Source organism: Oncorhynchus keta, chromosome 19, assembly GCF_023373465.1.
Source record: "Oncorhynchus keta strain PuntledgeMale-10-30-2019 chromosome 19, Oket_V2, whole genome shotgun sequence".
Lineage (NCBI taxonomy): Eukaryota > Metazoa > Chordata > Actinopteri > Salmoniformes > Salmonidae > Oncorhynchus > Oncorhynchus keta.
Genome location: NC_068439.1, coordinates 9,792,180 through 9,806,145, shown reverse-complemented (window position 1 = coordinate 9,806,145; position 13,966 = coordinate 9,792,180). Strand labels below are relative to the sequence as shown.

General features: G+C 53.8%; 1 protein-coding gene across 1 annotated transcript in view; it reads right to left on the bottom strand.

The window, feature by feature from the left end:
* The window catches only part of si:ch211-152p11.4 (regulator of G-protein signaling 3), a 32,059-nt gene extending 18,589 nt beyond the window's left edge, over positions 1-13,470 (bottom strand). Inside the window, exons 1-3 of the mRNA XM_052469311.1 lie at positions 12,855-13,470; positions 10,631-11,555; positions 8,844-8,902 (exon numbers count right to left, since the gene is read on the bottom strand). Coding sequence (XP_052325271.1) covers positions 8,844-8,902; positions 10,631-11,155 — 584 coding nt within the window. The 5' untranslated portion in view covers positions 11,156-11,555; positions 12,855-13,470. The remainder of the gene's footprint in view (positions 1-8,843; positions 8,903-10,630; positions 11,556-12,854) is intronic.
* Positions 13,471-13,966: the final 496 nt, after the last annotated feature.

Below are 13,966 nucleotides of genomic sequence, written 5' to 3'. Positions count from 1 at the left end.
AGAGACAGGAAAGACAGGGGAGAGAGGGGAAGAGACAGGGGAGAGAGGGGAAGAGACAGGGGAGAGAGGGGAAGAGACAGGGGAGAGAGGGGAAGAGACAGGGGAGAGAGGGAGAGACAGGGGAGAGACAGGGGAGAGAGGGAGAGACAGGGGAGAGAGGGAGAGACAGGGGAGAGAGGGAGAGAGGAGAGAGGAAGAGACAGGGGAGAGAGGGAGAGACAGGGGAGAGAGGAAGAGACAAAGGGACAGGGGAGAGAGGAAGGGACAGGGGAGAGAGGAAGAGAGGAAGAGACAGGGGAGAGAGGAAGAGACAGGGGAGAGAGGAAGAGACAGGGGAGAGAGGGAGAGAGGAAGAGACAGGGGAGAGAGGGAGAGAGACATGGAGAGAGGGAGAGACATGGAGAGAGGGAGAGACAGGTGAGGGAGGGAGAGAGGAAGAGACAGGGGAGAGAGGGAGAGAGGGGGAGAGACATGGAGAGAGGGAGAGACAGGTGAGGGAGGGAGAGAGGAAGAGACAGGGGAGGGAGGGAGAGAGGAAGAGACAGGGGAGGGAGGGAGAGACAGGGGAGAGAGGGAGATACATGGAGAGATGGAGAGACATGGAGAGAGGGAGAGACAGGGGAGAGAGACAGACAGGGGAGAGAGGGAGAGACATGAAGGGGGAGAGAGGGAGAGACATGGAGAGAGGGGAGACATGAAGGGGGAGAGAGGGAGAGACATGGAGAGAGGGAGAGACAGGGGAGAGAGGGAGAGAGGAGAGAGGAAGAGACAGGGGAGAGAGGAAGAGACAGGGGAGAGAGGGAGAGAGGAAGAGACAGGGGAGAGAGGAAGGGACAGGGGAGAGAGGAAGAGACAGGGGAGAGAGGAAGAGACAGGGGAGAGGGGGAGAGAGGAAGAGACAGGGGAGAGAGGGAGAGAGGAAGAGACAGGGGAGAGAGGGAGAGAGGGGGAGAGACATGGAGAGAGGGAGAGAGGAAGAGACAGGGGAGAGAGGGAGAGGGGGAGAGACATGGAGAGAGGGAGAGACAGGTGAGGGAGGGAGAGAGGAAGAGACAGGGGAGGGAGGGAGAGACAGGGGAGAGAGGGAGATACATGGAGAGATGGAGAGACATGGAGAGAGGGAGAGACGTGGAGAGAGGGAGAGACGTGGGGAGAGTCGAGAGACGTGGAGAGAGGGAGAGACAGGGGAGAGAGACAGACAGGGGAGAGAGGGAGAGACATGAAGGGGGAGAGAGGGAGAGACATGGAGAGAGGGGAGACATGAAGGGGGAGAGAGGGAGAGACATGGAGAGAGGGAGAGACATGGAGAGAGGGAGAGACATGGAGAGAGGGAGAGAGGGAGAGACATGAAGGGGGAGAGAGGGAGAGACATGAAGGGGGAGAGAGGGAGAGACATGGAGAGAGGGAGAGGAAGAGACATGGAGAGACATGGAGAGAGGGAGAGACATGGAGAGACATGGAGACATGAAGGGGGAGAGATGGAGAGAGGGAGACATGAAGGGGGAGACAGGGAGAGACATGGAGAGAGGGAGAGACATGGAGACAGGGGAGAGAGGGAGAGACAGGGGAAAGACATGGAGAGAGGGAAAGACATGGAGAGAGGGAAAGACATGGAGAGAGGGAAAGACATGGAGAGAGGGAGAGACATGGAGAGAGGGAGAGACATGGAGAGAGGGAGAGACAGGGGAGGGAGGGAGAGACAGGGGAGGGAGGGAGAGACATGGAGAGACAGGGGAGGGAGGGAGAGACAGGGGAGGGAGGGAGAGACAGGGGAGGGAGGGAGAGACAGGGGGAGGGAGGGAGAGACATGGAGAGAGGGAGAGACATGGAGAGAGGGAGAGACATGGAGAGAGGGAGAGAGAGAGAGAGACGGGGAGAGAGAGGGAGAGAGGGAGAGACAGGGGAGAGATGAAGGGGTAGAGACATGAAGGGGGAGAGAGGGAGAGACGGGAGAGAGAGGGAGAGACAGGGGAGAGACGGGAGAGGAAGAGACAGGGGAGAGAGGGAGAGAGGGGAGAGACGTGGAGAGAGGGAGAGAGGAAGAGACGGGAGAGACAGGGAGAGACAGGGGAGAGAGGGGAGAGACGTGGAGAGAGGGAGAGACAGGGGAGAGAGAGAGAGACAGGGGAGAGACGTGGAGAGAGGGAGAGACAGGGGAGAGAGAGAGAGACAGGGGAGAGACGTGGAGAGAGGGAGAGACAGGGGAGAGAGAGAGGGAGAGACATGGAGAGAGGGAGAGAGGAAGAGACGGAGAGACAGGGAGAGACAGGGGAGAGAGGGGAGAGACGTGGAGAGAGGGAGAGACAGGGGAGAGAGAGAGAGACAGGGGAGAGACGTGGAGAGAGGGAGAGACAGGGGAGAGAGAGAGGGAGAGACATGGAGAGAGGGAGAGAGGGGAGAGACGTGGAGAGAGGGAGAGACAGGGGAGAGAGAGAGGGAGAGACATGGAGAGAGGGAGAGAGGAAGAGACGGGAGAGACAGGGAGAGACAGGGGAGAGAGGGGAGAGACGTGGAGAGAGGGAGAGACAGGGGAGAGAGAGAGAGACAGGGGAGAGACGTGGAGAGAGGGAGAGACAGGGGAGAGAGAGAGGGAGAGACATGGAGAGAGGGAGAGACAGGGGAGAGAGGGAGAGAGAGGGAGAGAGGGGAGAGACAGGGGAGAGACGGGAGAGAGAGGGAGAGAGGGGAGAGACGTGGAGAGAGGGAGAGACAGGGGAGAGAGAGAGGGAGAGACATGGAGAGAGGGAGAGAGGAAGAGACGGGAGAGACAGGGAGAGAGGGGAGAGACAGGGAGAGAGAGAGGGAGAGACATGGAGAGAGGGAGAGAGAGGGAGAGAGGGGAGAGACAGGGGAGAGACGGGAGAGAGAGGGAGAGAGGGGAGAGACGTGGAGAGAGGGAGAGACAGGGGAGAGAGAGAGGGAGAGACATGGAGAGAGGGAGAGAGGAAGAGACGGGAGAGACAGGGAGAGAGGGGAGAGAGGGGAGAGACGTGGAGAGACGTGGAGAGAGGGGAGGGAGAGACATGGAGAGAGGGAGAGAGAGGGAGAGAGGGGAGAGACAGGGGAGAGACGGGAGAGAGAGGGAGAGAGGGGAGAGACGTGGAGAGAGGGAGAGACAGGGGAGAGAGAGAGGGAGAGACATGGAGAGAGGGAGAGAGGAAGAGACGGGAGAGACAGGGAGAGAGGGGAGAGAGGGGAGAGACGTGGAGAGAGGGAGAGACAGGGGAGAGAGAGAGAGACAGGGGAGAGACGTGGAGAGAGGGAGAGACAGGGGAGAGAGAGAGAGACGGGAGAGAGAGGGAGAGACATGGGAGAGAGGAAGAGACGGGAGAGAGAGGGAGAGACAGGGGAGAGAGGAAGAGACGGGAGAGACAGGGAGAGAGGGGAGAGACGTGGAGAGACGTGGAGAGAGGGAGAGACAGGGGAGAGAGAGAGAGACAGGGGAGAGACGTGGAGAGAGGGAGAGACATGGAGAGAGGGAGAGAGGAAGAGACGGGAGAGACAGGGAGAGAGGGGAGAGACGTGGAGAGACGTGGAGAGAGGGAGAGACAGGGGAGAGAGAGAGAGACAGGGGAGAGACGTGGAGAGAGGGAGAGACAGGGGAGAGAGAGAGAGACGGGAGAGAGAGGGAGAGACATGGGAGAGAGGAAGAGACGGGAGAGAGAGGGAGAGACAGGGGAGAGAGGAAGAGACGGGAGAGAGAGGGAGAGACAGGGGAGAGAGAGAGGGAGAGACAGGGGAGAGAGAGAGGGAGAGACAGGGGAGAGAGAGAGGGAGAGACATGGAGAGAGGGAGAGAGGAAGAGACGGGAGAGAGAGGGAGAGACATGGGAGAGAGGAAGAGACGGGAGAGAGAGGGAGAGACAGGGGAGAGAGGAAGAGACGGGAGAGACAGGGAGAGAGGGGAGAGACGTGGAGAGACGTGGAGAGAGGGAGAGACAGGGGAGAGAGAGAGAGACAGGGGAGAGACGTGGAGAGAGGGAGAGACATGGAGAGAGGGAGAGAGGAAGAGACGGGAGAGACAGGGAGAGAGGGAGAGACGTGGAGAGACGTGGAGAGAGGGAGAGACAGGGGAGAGAGAGAGAGACAGGGGAGAGACGTGGAGAGAGGGAGAGACAGGGGAGAGAGAGAGAGACGGGAGAGAGAGGGAGAGACATGGGAGAGAGGAAGAGACGGGAGAGAGAGGGAGAGACAGGGGAGAGAGGAAGAGAGGGGAGAGAGAGGGAGAGACAGGGGAGAGAGAGAGGGAGAGACAGGGGAGAGAGAGAGGGAGAGACAGGGGAGAGAGAGAGGGAGAGACATGGAGAGAGGGAGAGAGGAAGAGACGGGAGAGACAGGGAGAGACAGGGGAGAGAGGGGAGAGACGTGGAGAGAGGGAGAGACAGGGGAGAGAGAGAGAGACAGGGGAGAGACGTGGAGAGAGGGAGAGACAGGGGAGAGAGAGAGAGACAGGGGAGAGAGAGAGAGAGGGGGAGACATGAAGGGGGAGAGAGGGAGAGACATGGAGAGAGGGAGAGACATGGAGATGGGGAGAGAGGGAGAGACATGGAGAGAGGGAGAGACATGGAGATGGGGAGAGAGGGAGAGACATGGAGAGAGGGAGAGACAGGGAGAGAGGGAGAGACATGGAGAGAGATGGAGAGACATGGAGAGAGGGAGAGACATGGAGAGACAGAGACATGAAGGGTGAGAGAGGGAGAGACATGGAGAGAGGGGAGACATGAAGGGGAGAGAGGGAGAGACATTGAGAGAGGGAGAGACATGAAGGGGAGAGAGGGAGAGACATGGAGAGAGGGAGAGACATGAAGGGGGAGACAGGGAGAGACATGGTAAGAGGGAGAGACATGGAGAGAGGGGGAGACAGGGAGAGGGGGAGAGACATGGACAGGGAGAGACATGGAGAGAGGGGGAGACATGGAGAGAGGGGGAGACATGGAGAGAGGGGGAGACAGGGAGAGAGGGGGAGACATATATATTAGAGACATGGAGAGAGGGGGAGACATGGAGAGAGGGGGAGACAGGGAGAGACATGGAGAGAGAGGGAGAGACATGGAGACAGGGAGAGAGAGGGAGAGACATGGACAGGGAGAGACATGGAGAGAGGGGGAGACAGGGAGAGACATGGAGAGAGGGGGAGACAGGGAGAGACATGGAGAGAGACATGGAGAGAGGGGGAGACATGGAGAGAGGGGGAGACAGGGAGAGACATGGAGAGAGGGGCAGACAGGGAGAGACATGGAGAGAGGGGGAGACATGGAGAGACATGGAGACAGGGAGAGACATGGAGAGAGGGGGAGACAGGGAGAGACATGGAGAGAGGGGGAGACAGGGAGAGACATGGAGAGGGGGAGACAGGGAGAGACATGGAGAGAGGGGGAGACAGGGAGAGACATGGAGAGAGGGGGAGACAGGGAGAGACATGGAGAGAGGGGGAGACAGAGAGAGACATGGAGAGAGGGGGAGACAGGGAGAGACATGGAGAGAGGGGGAGACAGGGAGAGACATGGAGAGAAGGAGAGACAGGGAGAGCGGGGGGACATGGAGAGAGGGGGAGACGGGGAGAGGGTTGACAGTTAGAGGGGAGTGGTAAGGAGAGAGGGGGAGACAGGGAAAGGGAGAGACAATGAGAAGTAGAGAGAGACAGGGAAAGAGGGGGGTAAGGAGAGAGGGGGAGACAAGGAGATGACAAGATAAGAGTATGTTTTGGTGTGGTTGAATCTGATTCCATGATGACACCACCCTCATTTCCACAACTGGTTGTCTCAGTATCATTTCAACCTCAAGGGTGGCATCCTTCCAAATGGAACTTCTTACTGTACATCTCAAAGGGCACCCTATTCCCTAGTAGTTCCAGATGGCCACCTATTCCCTAGTAGTTCCAGATGGCACCCTATTCCCTAGTAGTTCCAGATGGCACCCTATCCCCTAGTAGTTCCAGATGGCACCCTATTCCCTAGTAGTTCCAGATGGCACCCTATTCCCTAGTAGTTCCAGATGGCACCCTATTCCCTAGTAGTTCCAGACGGCACCCTATTCCCTAGTAGTTCCAGATGGCACCCTATTCCCTATGTAGTTCCAGACGGCACCCTATTCCCTGTGTCGTTCCAGACGGCACCCTATTCCCTGTGTCGTTCCAGACGGCACCCTATTCCCTGTGTCGTTCCAGACGGCACCCTATTCCCTGTGTCGTTCCAGACGGCACCCTATTCCCTGTGTCGTTCCAGACGGCACCCTATTCCCTGTGTCGTTCCAGACGGCACCCTATTCCCTGTGTCGTTCCAGACGGCACCCTATTCCCTATGTCGTTCCAGACGGCACCCTATTCCCTGTGTCGTTCCAGACGGCACCCTATTCCCTGTGTCGTTCCAGACGGCACCCTATTCCCTATGTAGTTCCAGACGGCACCCTATTCCCTGTGTCGTTCCAGACGGCCCCCTATTCCCTGTGTCGTTCCAGACGGCACCCTATTCCCTGTGTCGTTCCGTACGGCACCCTATTCCCTGTGTCGTTCCGTACGGCACCCTATTCCCTGTGTCGTTCCGTACGGCACCCTATTCCCTATGTAGTTCCAGACGGCACCCTATTCCCTGTGTCGTTCCAGACGGCACCCTATTCCCTGTGTCGTTCCAGAAGGCACCCTATTCCCTGTGTCGTTCCAGAAGGCACCCTATTCCCTGTGTCGTTCCAGACGGCACCCTATTCCCTGTGTCGTTCCGTACGGCACCCTATTCCCTGTGTCGTTCCAGAAGGCACCCTATTCCCTGTGTCGTTCCAGACGGCACCCTATTCCCTGTGTCGTTCCAGACGGCACCCTATTCCCTGTGTCGTTCCAGACGGCACCCTATTCCCTGTGTCGTTCCGTACGGCACCCTATTCCCTGTGTCGTTCCAGAAGGCACCCTATTCCCTGTGTCGTTCCAGACGGCACCCTATTCCCTGTGTCGTTCCAGATGGCACCCTATTCCCTGTGTCGTTCCAGACGGCACCCTATTCCCTGTGTCGTTCCAGATGGCACCCTATTCCCTGTGTCGTTCCAGATGGCACCCTATTCCCTAGTAGTTCCAGACGGCACCCTATTCCCTATGTCGTTCCAGACGGCACCCTATTCCCTGTGTCGTTCCAGACGGCACCCTATTCCCTATGTCGTTCCAGACGGTACCCTATTCCCTGTGTCGTTCCAGACGGCACCCTATTCCCTGTGTCGTTCCAGACGGCACCCTATTCCCTATGTAGTTCCAGACGGCACCCTATTCCCTGTGTCGTTCGGGACGGCACCCTATTCCCTGTGTCGTTCCAGATGGCACCCTATTCCCTGTGTCGTTCCAGACGGCACCCTATTCCCTAGTAGTTCCAGATGGCACCCTATTCCCTAGTAGTTCCAGACGGCACCCTATTCCCTGTGTCGTTCCAGACGGCACCCTATTCCCTGTGTCGTTCCGGACGGCACCCTATGTCGTTCCAGACGGCACCCTATTCCCTGTGTCGTTCCAGACGGCACCCTATTCCCTATGTCATTCCAGACGGCACCCTATTCCCTGTGTCGTTCCAGAAGGCACCCTATTCCCTGTGTCGTTCCAGACGGCACCCTATTCCCTGTGTCGTTCCAGATGGCACCCTATTCCCTGTGTCGTTCCAGACGGCACCCTATTCCCTGTGTCGTTCCAGATGGCACCCTATTCCCTGTGTCGTTCCAGATGGCACCCTATTCCCTAGTAGTTCCAGACGGCACCCTATTCCCTATGTCGTTCCAGACGGCACCCTATTCCCTGTGTCGTTCCAGACGGCACCCTATTCCCTATGTCGTTCCAGACGGTACCCTATTCCCTGTGTCGTTCCAGACGGCACCCTATTCCCTGTGTCGTTCCAGACGGCACCCTATTCCCTATGTAGTTCCAGACGGCACCCTATTCCCTGTGTCGTTCGGGACGGCACCCTATTCCCTGTGTCGTTCCAGATGGCACCCTATTCCCTGTGTCGTTCCAGACGGCACCCTATTCCCTAGTAGTTCCAGATGGCACCCTATTCCCTAGTAGTTCCAGACGGCACCCTATTCCCTGTGTCGTTCCAGACGGCACCCTATTCCCTGTGTCGTTCCGGACGGCACCCTATGTCGTTCCAGACGGCACCCTATTCCCTGTGTCGTTCCAGACGGCACCCTATTCCCTATGTCGTTCCAGACGGCACCCTATTCCCTGTGTCGTTCCAGACGGCACCCTATTCCCTGTGTCGTTCCGGACGGCACCCTATTCCCTGTGTCGTTCCAGATGGCACCCTATTCCCTAGTAGTTCCAGACGGCACCCTATTCCCTGTGTCGTTCCAGACGGCACCCTATTCCCTAGTAGTTCCAGACGGCACCCTATTCCCTGTGTCGTTCCAGACGGCACCCTATTCCCTGTGTCGTTCCAGATGGCACCCTATTCCCTAGTAGTTCCAGATGGCACCCTATTCCCTAGTAGTTCCAGATGGCACCCTATTCCCTAGTAGTTCCAGATGGCACCCTATTCCCTAGTAGTTCCAGACGGCACCCTATTCCCTGTGTCGTTCCGTACGGCACCCTATTCCCTATGTCGTTCCAGATGGCACCCTATTCCCTGTGTCGTTCCAGACGGCACCCTATTCCCTGTGTCGTTCCAGATGGCACCCTATTCCCTGCGTAGTTTCCTCTTTGAAAGAAACCTCGTCCCCGTGCTATTGGCCACAGTGGAGGAAATGTACGGAGCGATTGCTAAGACAGTTACTGAATACCAATGAAGTGACGAGGATATTTTAGTATATCCGTGTCCCCCCCAAACTGACTTAGTATTACCATCAGAATGCAATGCCCGGGCACGTTGATGAGCTTACCGGTCTTTCTCCTCTTTCTGTTCTGGGTTAAACAAGTTGGAGTGTGATGAATGGGGACTCTGAAAATAGAGACACAATAGTTTATTTCCAAATTTAAATCATCGGCATGTGTCACACACTAACAGGCAGGCAACACACACACACACACACACACACACACACACACACACACACACACACACACACACACACACACACACACACACACACACCTCAGCGGTATGACCTCCTTGGTTTTAGGCCCAATCGTAATATATCATTTAAGGAAGTTCTGTTTGAGCAATATTTTTCCGTCATCGTCGCCACAAGAAAACATGCAACGTTGCCTCTGGGAAAGACTGTGGTTGAACTGTGTGCCAACATACATGGGGAATAGGAGAAGGACTTGTCACTACCAAACTTGGTATTTAATGCTTTTGCCATTTAGCAGATCAGATGCTATTATACAAAGGATAAAATTATGGATTTTAAGAGCGCTTAATGAGTTACGCATAATTTCAATCAAACTTTGAATATATGACTAAAAATGTAAATGTGATTGAATATGAAATCCTTCATTCTGTCTTACTTTGACTTTTGATACTTAAGTATATTTTAAACCCAAAGACTTTTACTCAAGTAGTATTTTACTGGGTGACTTTCACTTTCACTTAAAATAACTTTCTATTAAAAGGTATCTATACTTTTACTCAAGTATGACAATTGGGTACCTTTTCCACCACTGGGTGCAGGACACTACAGGGGGTGCAGGACACTACAGGGGGTGCAGGACACTACAGGGGGTGCAGGACACTACAGGGGGAGCAGGACACCACAGGGGGTGCAGGACACCACAGGGGGTGCAGGACACCACAGGGGGTGCAGGACACTACAGGGGGTGCAGGACACTACAGGGGGTGCAGGACACTACAGGGGGTGCAGGACACTACAGGGGGTGCAGGACACTACAGGGGGTGCAGGACACCACAGGGGGTGCAGGACACCACAGGGGGTGCAGGACACCACAGGGGGTGCAGGACACTACAGGGGGTGCAGGACACTACAGGGGGTGCAGGACACTACAGGGGGTGCAGGACACTACAGGGGGTGCAGAACACTACAGGGGGTGCAGGACACCACAGGGGGTGCAGGACACCACAGAGCGTGCAGGACACTACAGGGGGTGCAGGACACTACAGGAGTTTAGCTCCTGCTGTGCCCCGGGAGGGGTAGAGATTTCACCAGACTCCAATGAAATGGTCTAAAATGTGCAAACTCTGCTCACTCAGTGGTAAAGCTAGGACGAATGTAGAACTAGAATTTATGTAGAACTAATCTAGAAATAATGTAGAACTAATCTAGAACTAAGCTAGAACTGATCTAGAACTGATCTAGAACTAAGCTAGAACTAATCTAGAACTAAGCTAGAACTAATCTAGAACTAAGCTAGAACTAAGCTAGAACTAAGCTAGAACTGATCTAGAACTAATCTAGAACTAAGCTAGAACTAATCTAGAACTAATCTAGAACTAAGCTAGAACTGATCTAGAACTGATCTAGAACTAAGCTAGAACTAATCCAGAACTAATCTAGAACTAAGCTAGAACTGATCTAGAACTAATCTAGAACTGATCTAGAACTAATCTAGAACTAAGATAGAACTAATCTAGAACTAAGCTAGAACTAAAGTAGTCAAAAGCCATCACACACACAAGCTATTCATTCCCATACAATAGCCTAACACATTACCAAACACACGGTCAGAGCCCACTCCTCTAGTGACCCTGACCTCCCACGTCACTCTTTACCTGCCCAAACAGGCTCTTCAGATGTAGCTTGGCTGCTGACAGCTTGGCTCTGGCGTGGGACCGTTGCTGTGACTTGAAGGAAAAGGGGCTGGAGTCAAAGGTTGAGTACGAGGGAGAGGGCGGAGGCCGGTCGTGCCTGCCCACGCTCTCTGTGCTGCTACCCGAAGTCGCCGGCGCCAACTGGCCGTCACTGTACGCCCTGCATCCGTCGCTGAGGTTCACCACTCGCAGATGACCCTTACCCTCTGGCCTCCCCAGTTCTGTGACGTTCTCCACGCTGACGCTGTGCTCCTTGCCCAGCTCCCCCCTCCCCGGTGTCCTCCCAAGGCTGGCCTCAGGCTCCAGGATGGTGGGTGTAGGGGGGAGAGAGGTGGTTCGCCCATCCAGTTCGTCCTCTCCCAGGTGGGGGGTGTAGGTGCCTGACTCCCCGTCCCGGCTGTGGTAGTTCTGGTCCTTAAGCTCCACCTTCTTCCACGGCAGGAAGTCCATATTCAATAGGGACCCCTCGGAGCTGAACCGACGCATGTTGGCAGCGCTGCCGGATGGAGGGAGACTCAAGGAAGGATGGATGGCCGGAAGGAGGGATATAGGTGCAGGTAGGGAACTACAGAAGGGAAGCCAAGCGGGTATGGGAAATGGAAGAGAGACAGAGACAGACAAACAGACAGACAGAGAGACAGAGAGACAGAGAGAGAGAGAGAGACAGAGAGAGAGAGAGAGAGAGAGAGAGAGAGAGAGAGCCAGAGAGAGAGAGAGCCAGAGAGAGAGAGAGCCAGAGAGACAGAGACAGACAGAGCCAGAGACAGACAGAGACAGAGACAGAGACAGAGAGAGAGAGAGAGAGACAGAGAGAGAGAGACAGACAGAGAGAGAGAGACAGAGCCAGAGAGAGAGAGAGAGACAGAGAGAGAGTCTGGAGGAAAGACTGCAGCAAAGAACCGTGTGTAAAAGGAAACAGAGACGGGAGGAAGAGGAGGAAGATCAAATCAGACAGAATCACAGAAAATGTAGAAATTCATCAGGGTCTACTGTTTCATATCATAGGTACACTTTTACAGAGTTAAGGTACACTTTTACAGAGTTTAGGTACACTTTTACAGAGTTTAGGTACACTTTTACAGAGTTAAGTCTGCAAGCTGCGGAGTCAAAGCCAGCCACTCTGACATGCTCACAAGTCTGTACAGCTACAGGTAGAAACACAGGTCCGAATCCCAAAAGCTACCCTATTCCCTAAAAATAGTGTTCTACTTTTGAACAGAGATTATGAGTATGTATGATCAGGAGTACCATGTCAGTTGCTGTCGAGTCCACGCCACATTTAAATGTGAGCTCAAGAGAAAGCTGTGCTTTCTTGTCCCCCCAGCCCCCTTGCCCCCCAGCCCCCTTGCCCCCCCCGCCCCACCCCCTTGTCCCCCCAGCCCCCTTGTCCCCCCCAGCCCCGCCCCCAGCCCCCTTGTCCCCCCTATTCACGTGACATATTGAAAGCACCTATTAGTTTTCAACTGAAATGAAGACCTCAACATAAATGTGGCCCTTGGCTGCAATAGTTAGATGCACTGTATCCGTCTACTGACGCGTGTTCAGATTTGTACTGATTTGAGTGCATCGTCTCCCTGCAACTTGACCCACATCTAAATGACATACAGTATTGTGACAAAAGATGGCATGTGAGTGAGACTGATTTAATTTAAACAGCAACATGTATTCTCCATGTTATGTTTTCAACATTGTGTATTAAAGTAATAACTCTCAAATCAGATTGTATTGGGTCACATACCGCAATAACATCTGCTAAACACGTGTAACATCTGCTAAACGTTCAGTGTTTATCTTGGGTATAAATAAAATCTTTAAAACCTGGGCTGCCGATAAGGCATTACATGAGTGTCAGGTAGCCTAGCGGTTAGCGCATTGGGCAGTCACTAAAAAGTCGCGAGTTCGAATACCCGAACCAACAAGGGGTGTGGGGGAGTCTGTCGATGTGCCCTGGAGCAAGGCATCTACCATTATTTGCTCCAGAGGTACTGTACTATGGCTGACTCTGTAAAGCTACATTTCACTGCACCTATCCAGTGTATGTAACATAACTGTTGACTACTGCTGCTGACTATTTTAAAACAGAAGTCTATCTCAATCCCACCGGAAGGGGAGTTTATTAACTCCCTCTTGTAAACACTACAGTGTAAACAAACAAAAAAGATCCGGGGGGGGTAAAATGTATTACCTCGATGTCTTGCGGTTACTCTGCCACCTGTGCTTTCATGACTTCGGCTCCAAACGGTTCTCTGTCCCGGGAAGTAAGTCCTCTGTTTGAACCATATGTTAAGTCTCAGTTCGATTACGTTTGGTTTAGCTTGAGCGTCTCACTTGTGATTTCGGAGCGTTGCCAGGGGTGTATTCACTAGAAACCAAACGGAAAGAAAATGGAACGAAACGGGGAAGGACCTTCCTAAATGTGCCTATTGAGAAACTCCCGTTTCCCGTTTGGAATAAACGAGTTTCGTTCCAAAACGTTTGACTAATGATTACACCCCTGGCAAGAAGCGGATTCGCGGACGCCCACTCTCTCTCTCTCGCCCTCCACCAAGTGCTCTCAATCGTTAACAGTGTCCTGACGCTCCATGTGTTACCGAATACCTGAAAATAAATAACAAGCGGACCGACACACGAACGAAATTACTAGCACCGAGAACGTTTCTCTACCTCAGCGCTGTTTTCTAAATATTTCACACGTGAATGACCCAGAAGCGCCTCTTGTCTGTGTCGCCACCAAAAACTCCGTCTCAGTTTGCCGTTGTCACTTGGAGCATAATTGTAGGTGTGTCCAGGAACAACGCAATAAACCACTTAGGAGAAACCCACTGGGGTGGGCTTGCTATGAGTGGAATCATTAGCTATGTTTCCGGGGTAACTTGTCCAGTGATTTTTTGTTGTTGTTGTTGTCGACATTTAGAAAGTTTGCAATAGAAAATAGATGCAACAATAGCCTGCTAGGGTGCGGTTCCATTAACAGCTGAAATGTGTACCTTTTTGGACAAATTCACATAGACATGTGGGTTAAAGATCTGTCATTCTCATTGAAATCGAATCTAAGAAATGGTAGATCTGTTCTATGGTCGTCTGTAGCGCACAATCTATTGCTGCAATGTCTGTAATGCTTTCAAAGACATTCCTGATTGAGTAATGTAATTATCCAGTAGACATACTTAGGCATACACCACTCAAGAGCATGATAACTACACAGATATCATGTTCATCCCACTACATGCCAATTCTCTGCTACAATCAGTATTCCGCTATCCCTGAGTTCCCTGGCTCTAAACCAACCATATGAGA